This window comes from Danio rerio, chromosome 22 (assembly GCF_049306965.1).
Source record: "Danio rerio strain Tuebingen ecotype United States chromosome 22, GRCz12tu, whole genome shotgun sequence".
In the NCBI taxonomy this organism is placed as follows: Eukaryota; Metazoa; Chordata; class Actinopteri; order Cypriniformes; family Danionidae; genus Danio; species Danio rerio.
The window spans coordinates 21,501,387-21,520,000 of NC_133197.1; the positions used below are offsets into that span (position 1 = coordinate 21,501,387).

General features: G+C 40.0%; 1 protein-coding gene across 7 annotated transcripts in view; it reads left to right on the forward strand.

Moving 5' to 3' along the window:
- Positions 1-18,614, forward strand: part of tle2a (TLE family member 2, transcriptional corepressor a) — a 50,623-nt gene that overhangs the window by 31,427 nt on the left and 582 nt on the right. Inside the window, exons 5-20 of one of the 7 annotated variants that reach the window (XM_005170480.6) lie at positions 4,024-4,086; positions 4,537-4,641; positions 6,898-7,111; positions 8,880-8,896; positions 9,190-9,285; positions 9,373-9,417; positions 9,505-9,666; positions 11,272-11,398; positions 12,269-12,474; positions 12,567-12,646; positions 12,742-12,991; positions 13,080-13,327; positions 13,413-13,560; positions 15,485-15,635; positions 15,939-16,015; positions 18,366-18,614. The exon at positions 18,366-18,614 is cut by the window's right edge and continues 568 nt beyond it. In XM_005170480.6, coding sequence (XP_005170537.2) covers positions 4,024-4,086; positions 4,537-4,641; positions 6,898-7,111; positions 8,880-8,896; positions 9,190-9,285; positions 9,373-9,417; positions 9,505-9,666; positions 11,272-11,398; positions 12,269-12,474; positions 12,567-12,646; positions 12,742-12,991; positions 13,080-13,327; positions 13,413-13,560; positions 15,485-15,635; positions 15,939-16,015; positions 18,366-18,473 — 2,097 coding nt within the window. In that variant the 3' untranslated portion in view covers positions 18,474-18,614. 7 annotated transcript variants of the gene reach the window in all.

The following is an 18,614-nucleotide window of genomic DNA, read 5'->3' on the forward strand; positions in this document are numbered from 1 at the left end:
TCATGGTTTTGGGAAAACATCAAAAGCAAGTCATTTGTGAGGGAAACTTTGCAAATATAACAGTCAATTTATACTTGTGGGCAAAATATCCAACAGTGAGGTGAGGATTCCCCTTAGCGTGGGATGATCTCTTGTTTGGCTTGTTGGTAAATGATTACACTGGCTTTAATGCGACCCATAGCACCTTCTCAAAAGATAGAGCAGTGACCTCCAGAAAGGCGGTGCGCAGGGGGAGGCGTCGCTCCCTTTCGGCTGGACCGCAGCAGCAGATGCCGGGCATGAATATTTCAGATATCTCCTCTCCTCGCTGCACAACAATTAGCATCAACCAGATGTGGTGGACTGAAATATTTACTAGCTGTGTGAGCCGAGGTAGCAGGTTACACCCATGCCATGTCTTGGTTTGGTTGATTCGGTTCAGATTGGACTGAATTCGAAACCATCGCTGAAGTAGGTTAGATATCACTGAGCGTCGTTACATGCACACCAATATGCTGACAACTCGTAATATAACTTTTCATAATAATCCGTAAATAAGTATCTGTTGATTAACAGGTTGAGTGTTTCATGATTTATGGTTATGAATTGCACTATAGGACATCGATCCTCCTGTTGATGTTTGTTGAAAATATTTCTGTGTAGTTTAACAAAGTGAACATTATTGTATGGAGTCAGATCAGTCACAAAAGAAATAATTTACAAAATATTTTTACATCCACAGGATAATCCAGATGTACAAAATGCAATTTTTAAATTCAAAACACAATTCATTAATGCAACACAGTTTAAAAAACAAATTCAAGATTTGTCTATGTTATGAATTGTGTTTTGAATTTACGAATTGCGTTTGTGTATTTACGAATCGTGTTTTCAATTCATGAATTGGGTTTGTGTATGTTGTGAATGGTGTTTTGAATTTATGAATTGGATTTGTGTATTTTGAATTTACGTATTGAATTTGTTTATTTTTGAATCAGGTTTGAATTTATGAATTGAATTTGTGTATTTCTATATAGTGTTTTGAATTTGTGAACTAGATTTGTGGATTTTCGAATCGTGTTTGGAATTTAAAATTTAGATTTGTGTGTTTTGAATTTATAAATTGAATTTGTGGGTTTACAAATTGTGTTACTTGCGAACTGGACTTTGTAAATGTGACTTGTGCTGTAGATGTATGAATTATATTATGTAAATGTATTATTTTTAAGACTGATCTGGCTCCATATTATGGACATTATTTAACTAAACATATACAATATATTGTCTATGGAATGATATAGAGAAACTGTATAAAATAAATAGTACTGGCAGTTTATTACCAGTTTTTAATAAAGTAATTTACAACAATTTAGTCAATATATCCCTTTGATCTGTTAAAATATCAATAAAACTAACTCTTTCAAACTTTTCAACATCAAAAGCTGTTGGAGGAAAAATCAAGGTCCCATAATGCAATTCAAAAGTGGATATAACTGAAAAAAAAAAAAAAAACGTCACAAAATCACAAAATATGGAAAGCGTTTATTTACAGATATGCTTTGGAGTGTAATCTGTTGTAATTTTACATTCAAACCAGTTGCCTGCCAATGTAAGCAACCCATACTTTATTAATAAATCAGTTTATGGCAAAACATAATAATAATGCCCTGTTGAAGACATGGTTCACCCAATTAAAATAATTGTATAATTTCATTTCATTTCATTGTATCATCACCAAAGTGCTTTCAAACCTTTTTTTTTTTTTTTTTTGAGCAATGTTGCGTCAGTAGTTTTTTGTGTTTTAAACAGGTTGAGATTGAGTAAATGATTATTTTGAAATAACATTTGGATCAACTGTCCCTTTAAATAAATGAAAAAAATTCCATGTCAGCAGAAATTGTATGCTTCATATACGATCCTCTCAGGATTTAGAATTTTAATTAAAGCATTTCTGCTTCTGCTGCATGAGATGAGTTCACTTTCTTATAATTCTTTAGGACAACAAAGCCTCTGAGTTTACATTGAATTTTCTTTTCTTTTACAGCAAATCATTTGCTCTGTCTGAATGTGCTCTAATCTGCATCAAGCACATAATTCTGTCACACATATCTCACCAACAGTTCAATAAGTTATCATGGCATGTTAAAACGTTCACTTGCTTGGCTCAATTGACCTAATGTGAGAAAATCTAAATGAGACAATTTATTGATAAAGCAAAAGAAGTTAATGCTTTTACTTGTATTGTTGGATTATTAAACATGTAAATGCACTCGGTCTCTTAAAAGTCTGAGTGTTCATGGGCTGCCTGATGCATTGTTCACTCAGCAACAATAAAATAAATAGACCATTTAAAAGGGTGTAAACAAAAACAATGGTCCCATCGTATTTCCTGTTTTACATTTTGAATTTCTAGAGCTTCCGAGAATCTAAAAAGAGCCACATATTGATAAATAATGCTATGATCGCTGGTAAGTTATGATTGAATTGCCTCTTGTTACAGTTATGAAATAGTTTGATAACAAGCACAAAATGTTCATGGGTCAATGACATGACCACATTAAAATGGCCTATAAAAGAACACTTTAGTTTAAATATTAATTCCCATTATTATCTATTACCTGCTTATTATTAAGATAATGGATGCTTATTAGTACTTATACAACATGATCTTTCTCTTCATCCCTAATTTGAAAACATAACTGCAACCTTACTAACTATTAATAAGCAGCAAATGAGTAGTTTTAGCTGTAAAGTCTTAGTTAATGGTTTATTACTTTTGATAATTGTAACCAAAATTGTGATGGTTAACAAAACAACAGCTTTCGTTGATTTAATAGTGCAAATAATCTGTTTTCAGGCTAAATCTGCACACAAGGAAGTCACTGGCTATTTTAAGTCCTAGTAAGAGAAGTAGGATATTTATAGATTTACATTTCCTTACTCCTTAAAAACAAAGATAAGTAATGTTGCCAGTATCCTAGAGCTGGCTCTCTGCAACTCGCATAGTCGCCCACTGAAACCAAGTAGGGCTGAACCTGGTCAGTACCTGGATGAGAGACCACATAGGAAAGCTATTTGTTGCCAGAAGTGGTGTTAGTGAGACCAGCAGGGGGCGCTTAACCTGTTTTCTGTGTGGGTCCTAATGCCCCAGTATAGTGGAGGGTACTTTATACTGCTCAGTAATCTGTCTTTCAGTTAAGACAGTAAACCATGGTCCTGACTTTCTGTGTTTGTTAAAAATCCCAGGATGTCCTTCGAAAAAGAGTAGGGGTTTAACCCTGGCCTATGTCCATCATAGCCTCCTAACCATCCCCATATCATAATTGGCTTCATCAGTCTGTCTCCTCTCCACTAATAAGCTGGTGTGTGGTGCACGGTCTGGCGCAATATGGTGGATGCTGCACACTGGTGGTGGATGAGGAGATTCTCGCCAATTTGTAGAGCGCTTTGAGTGTCCAGAAAAGCACTGCATAACTGTAAGGAATTATTATTATTATCAGAGGTATCGGCAAGGCAGTGGCGCAGTAGATAGTGCTGTCGCCTCACAGCAGGAAGGTCGCTGGGTCGCTGGTTTGAACCTCGGCTCAGTTGGCGTTTCTGTGTGGAGTTTGCATGTTCTCCCTGCCTTCGCATGGGTTTCCTCCGGGTGCTCCGGTTTCCCCCACAGTCCAAAGACATGCGGTACAGGTGAATTGGGTAGGCTAAATTGTCCGTAGTGTATGAGTGTGTGTGTGAATTTGTGTGTGGATGTTTCCCAGAGATGGGTTGTGGCCGGAAGGGCATCCGCTGCGTAAAAACTTGCCGAATAAGTTGGCGGTTCATTCCGCTGTGGCGACCTCGGATTAATAAAGGGACTAAGGAATGAATGAATTATCAGAGGTCAGTGCGCCAAAAGAGCTGTGGTCACCTTGAGTTTGAGTCCTGACTCCAATAGCCAATCTAGGCTACAAACGTGTAATATTCAAAAAATGTTTATAAACACGTGAAAATGAAATATGTTTTTATTTGCTTTCCTTTCCTCCTGTGCTCTTCATATCTGTGCAGACGGAGATCGCCAAGCGGCTGAATGTGATTTGTGCCCAGCTCATTCCATTCCTGTCACAGGAGGTGAGACGAGACCAACACACACACACAGTGCCCAGCTACACATCATGACTCTCACACACACGCCACGTTCAGATGCTCTGTGATTGATAATTCACTCTCTCTCGCACACACACACACACACACACACACACACACACACACACACACACACACTTTTCCCATATTTCCTCACATAGTCTCTCATTCAGATGCCTCTGGGAAGACTATTGTTATTCTTGTAAACCCGCTTCCACAAAAAAAAACGCTTACGGTTTGCCCAGAGCTTTTCCTGACTGAAGAAAAACAACTTCCCCCTCCTGTTTTAAGTGTGTGTGTGTGTATTCATACAAAAACACTTTAGAAAACTGTGCACCACACAAAGACACACACTAGGGTGGCCATCTGCCTTGTTTTGCCGCTTGTTGTTTGTTTATCACTGACGGACTTTTTTTTTTTGACCTCCGTCCATAGCACCAGCAGCAGGTGGTCCAGGCCATGGAGCGCGCCAAACAGGTGACTATGGGGGAGTTGAATGCGTCGATAGGGGTACGTGGACTCCCCCCTCTGCCTCCCACAGTGTGTACATCCATCTTTTCATCTTTTTTTTTATTTTTTTTAATTTAAGACTTTTCCCCTTGAGTTGTCATTGCGGTTTTCCTGTTTGGTTTGATTTTGTTTTTATTTGAGAGTCCAAATAGTTTAGTCGTTTGGCTGAACGGCTAGTTAAATCGATTAAATTGATTGTTCACCCAAAATATACCTATAAGCCTCAAGTGATTCCAAACCTTTGATATATACGTTATTTTTTCTGTTAAATGCTATATTATGAAAGAATGTTGGAAACTGGTAGTCATTGACCTCTATGGTAGTCATAGTTCCTATAGATGAACTGCAGGAACTGGTGGGACTAAATTTCTTCCGACTTCAGAGTAGTATCATTAGCTATGTTTCCATCCACCTATTTTCATGCACATTTTGGAAATACATGTAAAAAACGGTTGAAGGAAACGCCAAGATGCGCATACGTTTTGAAAAAGTGAATAAAAAACGTATTTGAATAACTGAGAAGGATAAACTTTATTTGTTAACAAAAGATGCAATGTAAACTACCATGTAAACACTTTCACCAAACAAATCCCATTATGTGCAATAAAAAAAGTCAAGTGATTTTGTTATCAGAGATCATGTGTAAAATTTAAGTGACTGGACAAACCAGCAGGCTGAGCACACTGTAAAACATCTGAAATGTTGTTTTGATCATTCCAAAATGCCTTAACCGTTTCAGTATTAGTTTTATTATATAATTAATTACCTCCAGAATCGTTAAGAGCATTTGTGATCAGCATCTCACTCCTTCAAATGCCACCACGTGTTCATTTCGTGTCAGCATACTGTCTTCCAAGGTGTTCATTTATTATATAAAGAAAAGATTCACGCAGCTTCTCCTACCGCAGCAAATTCCTTTTTTTTTTATATTTTGCGCCAGTTAATCAGGAAGTGACTGTTTTGTTCTCTTTGACTTGTTGGATGGAAACGCGCATCTTTTATGCGGTATTCCACTTTTGCATATAAATTTAATTCACATTTTTGGATGGAAAAATAGCTAGTGAAGTAGGTGAACTGTCACTGACCAAACACATGCCATTTGAAATACATGCACAGTACTGTAAAGTCATAGACAGGCAGGAAGGAAAATTATGACTTAAAGCAAAAACACAGCCCAATTACTTGGTACTTCCCTTACAGATGTCTGTGGGCTTACATCACTGCAGAGTTTCTTGTGACAGTGTGAATGAAACCAGGAAAATGGCCCTAGGGGAAAAGAATCAGTTCCAGGGGGGCCTGCCCTGTGGCAAGTTTTTATAACAACCTGGTGTAAATCCCCCTCATGTCTCCAGATATGTATAAAAAGAACAGAAAAAGGCCTTTGTATGACTAGTACTCAATTTGTGAAGCTTTCGTAAGCCATATGATACTTGTGTTTCAAAATCTTTTGTTGGAATTTTCAAATCTTACATAAACCTAATGACTATGGGCTAGTACAGGGGTGCTTAACCCTGTTCCTGAAGATCTACCTTCCTGCAGAGTTCAGCTCAAACACACATGAACCAATTAATTAGGACCTGAACAGCACTTGATAACTACAGGCAAGTGTGTTTGATATGGGTTGCAACTGAAATCTGCAGGACAGTAGATCTCCAGGAACAGGGTCGAGCACCTCGGAGCTAGTAAGTTTTAAGTGGGTTTGGACTGATGTAGTATGGAAAGTGTTAGCAGAGTAGCGGTTTGGAAAAATATGAAGGTGCGTAAATTGACTTTTTTGCGCTTCATTTAGTTTGGAAAAAAACTTTCTGTATTTTTATTTGCTTTACATTTTTATTTTTCACTCGGCCATCACCCGCTTCAGCTCAAGTGATTTTAATTTCCCTTTATTTTGCCATGCTCATTAGTGAACGCTGTAGCAGTGCTGCTCCCCAACCCATCCGTTAGAGCAGGTCGACACCAGTGCGAGGAGCTTCCCCGCTCCCGGGACACTGGGAATGGGTCATGAATGCATTCCCTTTGTAACAGCCTCTTTGGCTGTGGTGCACTTCCAAGACTTAACTGTGTTGTGTGTTTTTCTCTCTCTCCCTTTCCTCTCATCTCTCTCTCCTCCTCCTCATGCTCTCTTCATTTCCTCTGGCTATCTGTTTCTTCACTCCACTTCCATCTCGGCCTCTGTGTCGCTCTCTTTTATCTCCCACACTCCCTTCATCTTTTTTCCCCCCCTCTCTCTGACCCCACCTCCCTTTCGTCATTCCTCCATCGTCCTCTTCCTCTTGCTCCCTCTAGCAACAGCTGCAGGCCCAGCACCTTTCTCAGCATGCTGCCCAGGGGTTACCCATGGCCCCTCACCCCTCCGGTTTGCCTCACCCAGGATTGGCTTTGGGGGGCGGCTCCGGGCTGCTGGCCCTTTCTGGAGCTCTCGGGGCCCAGTTGGCCTCTAAAGACGAGCGAGCCCATTTGGAGGCCGTGGCAGCGGCGGCCGCAGCAGAGCACCACAGAGGTATAACAAATAAAATCGTACTGACAATTTACCTTAACATAGTGCAGTTATAATAGATGATTGCTGGGATTGCATTATGGAATCAAATTTTCAGAGTGAGCACACAATGCCAAGAACAGTTGTTGTCCAATTAATGCACAAGTGTCCAGTCCTGCACCTGGTGGGCAAACGTCCTGCAAAATTTAGCTTTAACACACTTACCTGGAAATTTGTTGCGACCATGGCCCTTCGGGAGCAAGAATGGACACAGCTGAATTGATTTTATACATGTATGCTAGCCAAAGCTGTAGTGTTAACTTTGGAAGGCTTGTTGCAAAAGTTTCAGTCTCATTTCAGTGAAATTTCTTGTGAATTTCTGTGGAAAGTTTAGCAATACTTGCTGCAGAGTTCACTCTAAAGTCACTTTTAGGCCCAATCCCAATTCTATTCCTTAGACCTTCCCCTTACCCCTACATTCATAACGCAGTTCGTGTTTTACCATAATGCAAAAAAAAAAAAAAAAAAAAACGCTAAAATAAAAACCGCAAAATTTCGCTGTCCATAAACCATAATAATAACTCCTGTATAGCAGTTCCAAAACATTCTGTCACTCGAATACCCTGTCAGAAAAGTATATTGGCTGGGAATGAGCTTTTCACAGCTGCTATAATTTTAATGTTGTTTTCATGAGTTTACATTGATGAATATATCCACATTGTAAATACACAGTACAGCTACAATCTTATTGCCACATTATATTGTTATGATAGATTTGTATTGTTGCCTTCAGGGATTTTCTGAAGATAAATACCCAAAAAACGCAACTTTAATAACTACAACAGTCGTGATTGTCTATCTCATATGTAGAAAGAGATCGTGATGACATATGATGACGTGTGCAGGTGCTGTAGTGCTGTACTATTTCTTACATTTAGAACCCTTTTCTTACATTTCGAAGCCCTTACTCTTCACACTCTGTTTCACGGGCCAAGGGGAAGGGGTAGGGGTACACAAATTTAATTGGGATTGGGCCTTAAACTCAGCAGCTTTTTATTAGTCACCACGACAAAACTGCATGACCTAAATGTGAGCAAAATCTGCCAACATAAAATTTTTGCCCTTACATACCATACTGTCAGTACTCGCGTAACATCAACAAGGCAACATATGCTGTTATGTAAACTCTACTCCTAAATGCCAACCAGTTAATCTTTAAAGTTCTTGTTTAGACCCTTTTCACATTTCTGGTTTCCTCCATGACGGAACTCTCCATAGTTGGGTAACCTTAGAGAGCTGTGAATGGGACAGTATCACAAATACATTTTTTGCATTACAATTAGCTTCAATAACAAAAGAAAAACTCCATGATAGTGTTATTTAAAAAAAGTGTGAGACTGATAAAGGCAGCCAGAGCAGAGAAACTATGCCAACTTTACTGTCCTGTCCATAGATGCTGCATTAGAAAGGCCATGCATAAGCATTAACTATTTTTTTGTAGCAAGATGATGTAATACAAAGTATAAATTCATAATACATACATTTTAAAACAAATCTAAGTAGCTGAGACGACATCACTGTCTTGTGAAAAGGGTCCACTTCAACAATAGGACATGACAGGGTGGGAAGTGAAGGATTGTGCTTGGTATGATTAGCAGTGGGCTAATTCAAAGCGTTGTTTTGTCTGTTGTAGTGTCAGTTTTGTCTGACTGTCATAATCACATTGTTTGTTTTTTGCTTTGTTTTGACTGGCCGCGGGGACGTTTACCTGCTCTTCCCATGATCCCCATAGACCGTGAACCTGGACCAGTGAGTATCTGTAGTATCTGTCTTTTATCCCTCTCTCTCTGTCTCTCACTCTGATTCTTTCTAGTTGAGTTCTCCTCAGTGCAGACTGTCATGCATTAGGCTTCTCTATTGCCTGTGGGTCCAGCAGTTATGGAGCTGATTTGATTTATCCCTCGTTTCCTACATCATTATCTCTTTCTTCTCGCTGACACACACACACACACACACACATACATACACGCACATCCTCTGTCTCTCACTCCAGCATTCTTCCTTTCCACTCTCATTTTCTCATCTTACTCCTCTTTTCCCAGAGTTCACTCTCAAACGGAGACAAAGGGAGGTCTTCAGACTACCTCAGCAATGGAAAAAAGAGAAAAGCAGATGAGAAGGAGTTTATGACCGACTATGTAAGCGTTCTTCCCGTGTTAAATTTGCATCCTTTTATGAATCATGATTTAAGAACACACACAACTTTGAAGCATTTTCTCTTTCAGGGCAGCGACGCGGAAAAGAGTGATGACAATTTGGTTGTTGATGAGGTTGGTTTGTGTTAAAGAGAGAACTCCAAAACAAGGTTACTCGTGTCTTTCCCTGATTAATCCATCATGTGCTTTGTGTTCCCTCAGGACCCTTCTTCGCCAAGAAGCGTGCAGTCGTACTCCTCAAGAGAGAACGGATTAGATAAACTTCCCCCTTCCCGTAAGGAGCCTCTGCCCCAGGCCAGTCCGACCTCGCTGGCTTCCTCCAGCAGTGCTGCTTCCCCTTCACGCAGCAAGGAGCCTCCACCGGTACATATATATTACTCAGAAATGCTTGCAAATGTGTTCTTTTTCTAAATGAGCAGTGCATTTGTATAATATTAGTCCCTCCAGGATTTCACAAAAATATCGAATGTTTTCGACTAGGTGGAGTTATTGCTAAATTTGCTGCAAATTTTGCACTATTTCTTTTTTGCTTTTGAAAATACACAAATGTGCATGTCTTCTTTATCATTTTTTACATCGAGAATCATTGATCACTGAGATTTCTATAAAAGAATCAGAGAAACTATTCTTAATCTAACAAATATTTGACAATGAAACCAAATGAGCCAGTTTCTGTGCCCGACGATTGGGTTGTTGTGGTCGTAACCTTCGATCACCACCATTTCCACTATGCACCGGCTCCTTACGGCTCCCCTGCAGATCTCGGATACAAGTGGAGGAAAAGAGTTTTCTTTGCAAGGTGGGAGGGCGCACCTTTATAGGAGCTCTGCCACACTGGAGGAGCTCGGAGTAGAGCCGCTGCTTCTCCACATGGAGAGGAGTCAGATGAGGTGGCGTTTTAAATCTGTTTCAGATGCCTTCTGGACGCCAACCTAGGGAGGTGTTCCAGGCATTTCCAACTGGGAGGAGTCTCTATGACTCTTGGCTGGCCTGGGAACGCCACAGGATCGCCCCGGAAGTGTCTGGGGAGAGAGAAGTCTGGGGTTCTCTGCTGCCTTTACGACCCGGAGGCGGAAAAGTGGATGAAAATAAATTAATGAATGAAACCAATTGTTTGAAAATAAATACTAATTTAGTTTATCGATTATTTGAATGCGTTGATGGAATAAATTGTGTGTGTGTGTTGAAGATAAGGCTACAACAGATGAGTTTATACTATATATATATATATATATATATATATATATATATATATATATATATATATATATATAGAGTAGATTAGCAGTTTAGTTCAAACAGGTTTTGAATGCATGTTGCGAAACACACCTTGTGAAAAGCGTCCTGAATGCCCAAAATATGCTGGAAAATCTGCAGCAATTTTACAAAAATTTGCTTGAGTTTGCCTTAAATTCTTTGTGGAATTTTCGAAATCCTGGATGGTCTGTAATTTCAAACAACCCTTTTACAAACTCTAGAGTCCTGCAATGCCCTTCATTTGCCGGAGTGTCTTCCTCCAGCAAAAAGCAAACTCTCTTTTATATCAAAGCTTGTTCCTCGAATAAAATTGTTAGAATTGTAAAACTGGCACGCCAGGAATTTGAACAGTCCTAAATGGCAAAGATATGCAGCAATTTTACAAAAATTAGCTTGAGTTCGCCTACAATTCTTTGTGAAATTTCAAAATCCTGGATGGTCTATAACATCAAACAAGTTTTCCCTCCCCCAAACTGTAGATTCTTGCAATGTCTTTCATTTACCAAAGTGTCTTTCTCCAGCAAAAAACAAACTCTCTTCTATATCAAAGCTTGTTCCTTGTCTTGCTTTTGCTGTCAGTTTTCTAAAACTGCAAAGACTGACAGTTCTCACTTGAATTTCACTACCTCTGCTCTTTTTTTTTTGAGCCCCATTGGCTATGTATGTTTCTTGAATAATTAATGTGTGCAAATGCGTTCCCTAACCTTGCAGAGAGAGAAGTCCAGCACTCCAGGGATGAAGCCTGGAACGCCCATGTCCCAGGAGTCGTCCACTCCAGGCCCCAGCGTTCCTCCACAGTTTCGTCCTGTTCCTGGGAAACCAGGGGTTGACCCTCTTGGTAAGATCTTGTTAAGCTGATAGTCTTTGAGTGAACGTAGAGAGGGTTTAGTTCAACCTGGTTTGAAAGTCTTTATTCAGGGTTGACAGCTAGTCAGCCAGCAGAGGGCAGTAGTGGTCTTCCTCTTTCAGACAGGATGTCTTGTTTTATTTTAAATGTATCATGGTTCTGAGCCCGTGTCCTTGGAGGCTGTGTAATTGTTTTAGCATTCTTGGGAATGATATTAATGGGTCAATGACATGACACTCATCTCTTTCTGACAGTATCTATTCATTTATTCCAAAGTGCAATTCATGCATACAATGACTTGATTACGCCTCTTCTGTTATGAGCATGTTTTTAATATCTGAATTCTTTAGAAAGACTTGGTTCTTTAATATAAATCTAAATCAATATAAATCTAAATTAATATAAATTTTTAATCTAAAAATCTGTTGTCATTTATGTACCCTTCACTTGTTCAAAACCTGTTTGAGTTTCTTTCTTCTGTTTATCACAAAACAACATATTTTGAAAAAGCCCATTGAGTTCCATAGTACTTTATTTTTTATTAGGTCTTTATTTCTTATTATAGCAGTTTATGGGTGCCAGCAACCAGCATTCTTCAAAATGTCGTTTTTTGCATTCAGCTGAAGAAAGAAAATCAAAAATCTTTAAAACCACACAAGGGAACGTAAATGATGAGGCAATTTTTAAGGGTCAGTTGTTATAATGTATCTGTTGCCCAAAAGACCTGATATCATAAGGAGTTCTTTCATAATTCATAATTAAGCAAAAGCTCTTTTACTCTTTGCTTGACCATCAGATTAGATGTCTAACAAACCTCCAATTGTCTGTTTCTGCCTTGTGCCCCATTTCTAAATTTCTTAGCATTGGGTCTAAGGAATCCGTTGGCAGTTCAGGGCGCATATCCCCCTGGTGCATTTGGTCTTCCTCCTCCGGGAGTTAATGGTGAGTTGGCTGGAGCTGCGGGATACGGTGCTGGTCTCCACCTCGTCTCTCCTCAGATGAACGGGTCGGCTGCTGCTGCTGCCGCTGCTGCTGCCGCCGCTGCAGGATATGGACGTTCACCTGTGGTGAGGAGGAAAATCATTTTTTTAGAAGTATTTTATATTTTACTTCCCTGCACCTTAACGATTCAGTCTCAATGATTCTCTTGCTTTCCAAGGTGGGCTACGAGTCTCCTCACCCTCATATGAGAGTTCCAGGGTTACCGGGTAGCCTGCAGTCAGCAGCTACGGGAAAACCGTAAGTTTCTAATGCAAGGTTTATTATTCATGTCAAATGGTGTAGTCGAATCAATCTTGAAGAAAATGTTAATCACACTTCTTTCCCGCCCCCAGTGCTTACTCGTTCCATGTGAGCGCAGATGGTCAAATGCAGCCGGTGCCCTTTCCTCCTGATGCCCTCCTTGGCCCTGGCATCCCGCGTCATGCCCGTCAGATCCACACTCTGAGTCATGGAGAGGTGGTGTGTGCCGTCACCATCAGCACCTCCACACGCCACGTCTACACTGGTGGCAAAGGTTGTGTCAAAGTATGGGACATCAGCCAACCAGGCAGCAAGAGCCCGATGGCCCAACTGGACTGTTTGGTGAGTTTTCATCGTGTTCAACAGTTCTGAAAGTTTGTACTCTTCATCTTGGTTGGAATTAATGATGTACATCCTTTTGTCCAATCAGAATCGAGACAACTACATCCGCTCATGCAAGCTTCTTCCAGATGGGCGGACCTTGATAGTTGGGGGCGAGGCCAGCACACTGTCCATCTGGGACTTGGCCACACCCACTCCACGCATCAAGGCTGAATTGACGTCCTCGGCTCCGGCCTGCTACGCTCTGGCCATCAGTCCTGACAACAAGGTCTGCTTCTCCTGCTGCAGTGACGGAAACATCGTAGTCTGGGACCTGCACAACCAGACACTCGTCAGGTATCTACAGCCTCCTGCTGCTCAGATGAACCACATTTTTTCCCCCTCACAAGGTAATGTGATGTTCTTGTTTTGACCTCCACAGGCAGTTCCAAGGCCACACAGATGGAGCCAGTTGTATTGATATTTCTAATGATGGGACCAAATTGTGGACAGGAGGTCTGGACAACACTGTACGCTGCTGGGACCTGAGAGAGGGGCGACAGCTGCAGCAGCATGACTTCACATCACAGGTAATGAACATTTGCAGCTCCTGCTATGTCCATATGAATCCAGATACATTTGTAACGTTACGTTAGAAAGCTTATTTTCTTCTCCAAGTTATGGTCTTTCATCCACACCAAGACAATCTCTTGCACTTTTTGAAGATGGCAGTATTAAGGAAGTTGATCAATTTATAAAACCACTTCATGTCACGTGAAGTGTATTGTACCATATGTGATGCTAGCCTTTAGTTTTAATAGTATTTGTAAACAAATAAGCAGTAAAACAATTGAATTCTGCTGGTTCTTTGACCGTGTGTTATATGTACTGTAGTAAACATTGGAACTGGATAAAAGTTAATCTAAGTAGAGGTCTGCATTCCCATGGCTGTAGCAGGACCCGACCAGATTTCCTGCGACGTGGGAATAAATTTCAGAATAAAACGTGATATCTGTCGGTAACTCTGGTGTAATTTAAACGGGGCCGAGTGGTCTAACAATTTAGCGCTCCTGAGCCTTGACATTATTTTGGAACAGCATATCAATGATTTCCTCATTCTTATTGAGCACCGGTACAACCAGTTACACACGCTAAACACATGGACCAGTTATCTGCATGTGCATTTTGCGCGCATAATCTGCAAAACAAGCAGGCTTTACCACGGCAGAAGAAAGTGAAGATACGCTGTCCTTGAAAGACGTTCAGCTTGCATAAGAAAATGGTCAGTTTACTGTTAGGAAACCCACATCAGGCAAGTGGGATGTATGGGAGTCTTTTTAACCTAAAGTTTTACGATTTAGCCGTCAAAGGGGTCGCACAAGGGATGCGCAGTCGGCAGCTGCCCCTGGCGCCCCATGTATGACTCAGGACATTGTTCATATTTCTGCCACAGAGCGCCATCTGAATAGTTTCATTTTAAATAACATGCGAATGTGCGTGTCCGGCGAATGTTTTTCCAATTGTCAAATCCATGTCGACCAGCTTTAGAAGACTGGAACCTCAGGTTTAAGGCAGCACTTATTTCTCATCACAAAGGGGCAAACAAAACTGACATTTAACCTATAATTCTCGCACAACCTATAGTTTTATCTGTTACCTCTCTCTTTTGGAAGTACCCAATTAAAAACATGAGATTTTGGAAACCTGATCTAAATTTAGTGGGAACGGTTGGGTCGGGTAAAAAACTATTCTAAGTGGGCAGTGGGTGAACAAATACTGAATATACACCGGGAGCGGTTATGTGCGGAATAAAACATGACGGGAGCCGGACTAAAAAAAATCAGTCCCGCGTAGACCTCTACATCAAAGTTGTTCTATGGCCAGCAACAATAGCCTCACTGGCAGTCCATGACTTAGTGCAACTGCACATCGGGCATTCAAATCTTGGCTCAAACACAGGTATTGTTCAATATACATATTGTTTGTGATGAAAGGTTTTGATCCACTTCAACTGTTGACTACTATATTATAAGTACTTGTTGTATAAATTTAATTTGGACCTTTTGTCATCGTAAGTTGGACGTTTGCCATGTTATCACTGTCCTGACCCACTAACATTAGTTGCAATTCACATCCCCTAACCAAGTATCCACCAGATGCACACTTTAGAATTGGATACCAGATGCTTAAAATTGATCATGCTTATAGAGAACATTTTAAAATAAAAGCACCTCATGAGGTTCAGTTGTCATTCATACACTGAAAAAAGTGTTGCATGCAGAACTGTTGCAAACAATTTATTTGTGTTGAATTTAAACAAACAAATTAAATTGAATAATGTTCAGCTTAATTTGTTTGTTTAAATTCAGCCCAAATAAATTGTTTACAACCACTCAACGTAAAAAATTGAGTAAATCCAAGGAATCATCTTTGAATATTTTTTTTTTCAATGTATGTTGGAACCAGGAAGGAGTTTGAGCTTTATTGAAAGGAAGTATTTATTTCTGCCTGCAGATCTTTTCTCTGGGTTACTGTCCCACGGGCGAGTGGCTTGCAGTGGGGATGGAGAGCAGTAATGTGGAAGTGCTGCACGTCTCCAAACCAGACAAATACCAGCTACACCTTCATGAAAGCTGCGTTCTCTCGCTCAAGTTTGCCTACTGTGGTATGTTTGATTTTTGTGTTTCTCTTTAAGTATGCCTTGTTTTCCAGGTATTAAAGGGATAAAATTCAATTGACTATTTATTCATTTTTAATTGCTTCCAAATCTTCGAGTTTCTGTTTGGAGCTCTGGTAAACCTGAAACCCTTGACTTATATAGTAATAGATACTATGAAAGTCAAGATTTACTGGTTTTAGGCTTTCTTCAGAATAACTTCTTTTAGGGAACATTCCACTAAAAATTAGGCCAAAATTGGGAGTTTTAAATGAAGGACTGTGGGATAACAAGTTCTTTTTAACTTTGCAGGTAAATGGTTTGTAAGCACAGGCAAAGATAATCTACTGAATGCATGGCGAACTCCTTATGGATCAAGCATATTCCAGGTATTGTGTTTATTTTTGTTTGTATAATATTGTTTGCTGATTGTAAAAACTCGAGTTGCGCTGCGACTAACTGTTAAGAACGCTGTTTACATGACACTGTTTTCCATCATTTTCTGAACAAAAGATTTTCAGGGCCTGAAAATGAAAGTTTATTCACAAGTACAAGTTTTTGGTTTGATAAAGTCTATATACATTACAAAAATGTGATGTTTGTGAAAACTGGTGTCATGTGCGCGCACACAATATGTTCAGTCTACTGACGCATCAGTACTTGTCAACTAGTATAAAAATGGTGGACTATAGGATCAGATGTTCATAGTGTTTATAACATCGCAACGTGTTGTTAGTGTTAAGGTTGATTTATACTTTTGCGTCAAGTGCACGAGTATGGTCTGACGCAGCCTTTGCGTGTTCCCATAGTCCTCCCCGTAGACACTCACGTGCACCTCTCAAAAATGTAACTACACGTTGCAATGACTCTAGCGCAAGCACTGTGATTGGTCTGCGTGTGGGGGCGGTGAGCCTTGTCGAGTCCCGTGAAGGAACTCGCAATGTTTTGTTTGTTTACCTTATGATTAAAGTTGTTGCACATCCGCCGGTTCCCGCCCCAGAATGAGCAAGTTTAAGCTACTTGTACATTAAGGTAGTGTCCAGAAAAAAACAAAGCAACCACGAAGAAACTTAATACAGAGGAGCATAACACAATCTACTGCCAGCTAGTGTTTTGGAAGTGTTATTGCAGAGAAACTCAAACAGCACGCAGAAGTATAAATGCACGACTACGTGCAAGGTATGCACCGTGGGTCACGATGATCGCTCGCCACAGAAGTATAAACCATCCTTCAGTAAGCTTTAGTAAATTTATAATAGTAATAGTTAGCTTTTAAATGCTGCCGAATTTCCAGAAACATGCTGTTTTTCATACCCCACAAGTTTTGGAATAAAGATATTTTAGAATAAATTGGAGATCTCTCTCATCCTCCATAGACAGCAATTGAAACAAAAACATTTCATGCTGTCTTTCATGACTTCAGTGGTCCACTTATATTCATACAAAGCGCCATTTACACTTTGGTGTGCCAGACAGTTGTTTATGGAGGATAAGAGAGCTCCTGGATTTCATCTAAAATATCCTCATTTGTGTTTTGAAGATGCACGAAGGTCTCAGGGAAACAACATGTGTAATCGATAGCCCCTTTTACACATACAGACCTTTATGGAAAATTACTGGCAATTTTCCTGAAAGGTCTGTTTATGTGAACATGCATGTTTTGAAAATACTGATAAATTTGTTTGTTTTCAGCAAAGAGAATTTGTAACATTACTGGTAATTTGCTGGAATGCTGCGCTGTGTGAACGCAAAAATAAAATAGCCAGAAAGAGCGCGTGTACGTTTAAAACGCGCTGACGTGACGCGTGTACTCCAGCCAATCAGAACATTCAGACGCATTCACATCCGGGCTGTTTATGAAAATAAAAGCCTTTGAACATTTTTTCAGACACATAAGCTGCTAGTTGTTAGTCAGATAACGTTTCCGTGTTCCTTCTGAATGCCAACTGTGTAAATGATTATCATTAAAATGCTTATAATAAACCGCTGATTGTTTACCTTCAAGCTCTGCTTCAGTTGCTTCACATGTGTTCACGTTAAGTGACAGAGTGCTCCGGTGAGCACCAGCACGCACACATATGTACATCTCGACACACGAAAGTCTTCCTTTATATATTTTTATCGAAGTTGTTCACAATACTGATCCATCCACAGAGTTTGTAATGTAGTCTAATGTTTACACATGCAAGCGCAGCTGTTTAGAGCTCATTTCTGGTTAATGATGTCAGGATTTTGCTGTTTTTTTGGAAAGGGTGTTTAAACAGTCTTTTACAAAAACATTCCGAAACATCCGAGCCTGTGTAAACGTCGCTTTTTTGACTTTTACCGGTAAAGTCGTTCCAGAAATTTTCTGTATATTTACCGGTATCACTGTGTGAAATGGGCTAAGGACAGAAGTGTTTCTTTTTTTCATATTGTGTTTCTATTCTCATTAAATTCTGGACCCTTCACGTTTTGTGTCTTTTAAACATGTAGCAAAAGCTGCTATTACTCACTACTTTTTTACTCTGTTTCAAATTTACTATTCATTGTCTATTTTTCCAAAAACAATTAACTTTTTTTAATTTAGATCATACACTGTCATTTTATCGTTATTACAGGAACCTTTATTATGACGAATCCTCAACAAGTCAAAACTGCACATTTATTGATGAACAGGTTCTTTTTGTCAGTGTTTACAAGACGAGCAGTGCTCAGAAGTTTAGTCTGAAGTTCTAACCCTGTTGTTTCTGTCTCCAGTCCAAGGAGTCGTCGTCCGTCCTCAGCTGTGACATTTCCCCTGATGACCAGTTCATCGTCACTGGCTCGGGAGATAAGAAGGCTACTGTGTATGAAGTCATTTACTAAACCGAATGTGCTCAGATCGTCGTCCGTTGAACTGATTAGATGGAGGAGAAACGGATTCATCATTTCGCCTCGGAGTTTGTAGAGACAAAAGGTGCGACATGGACCTGAATATGAACTCTGCGGGACGGCTGTGCTTTTCTA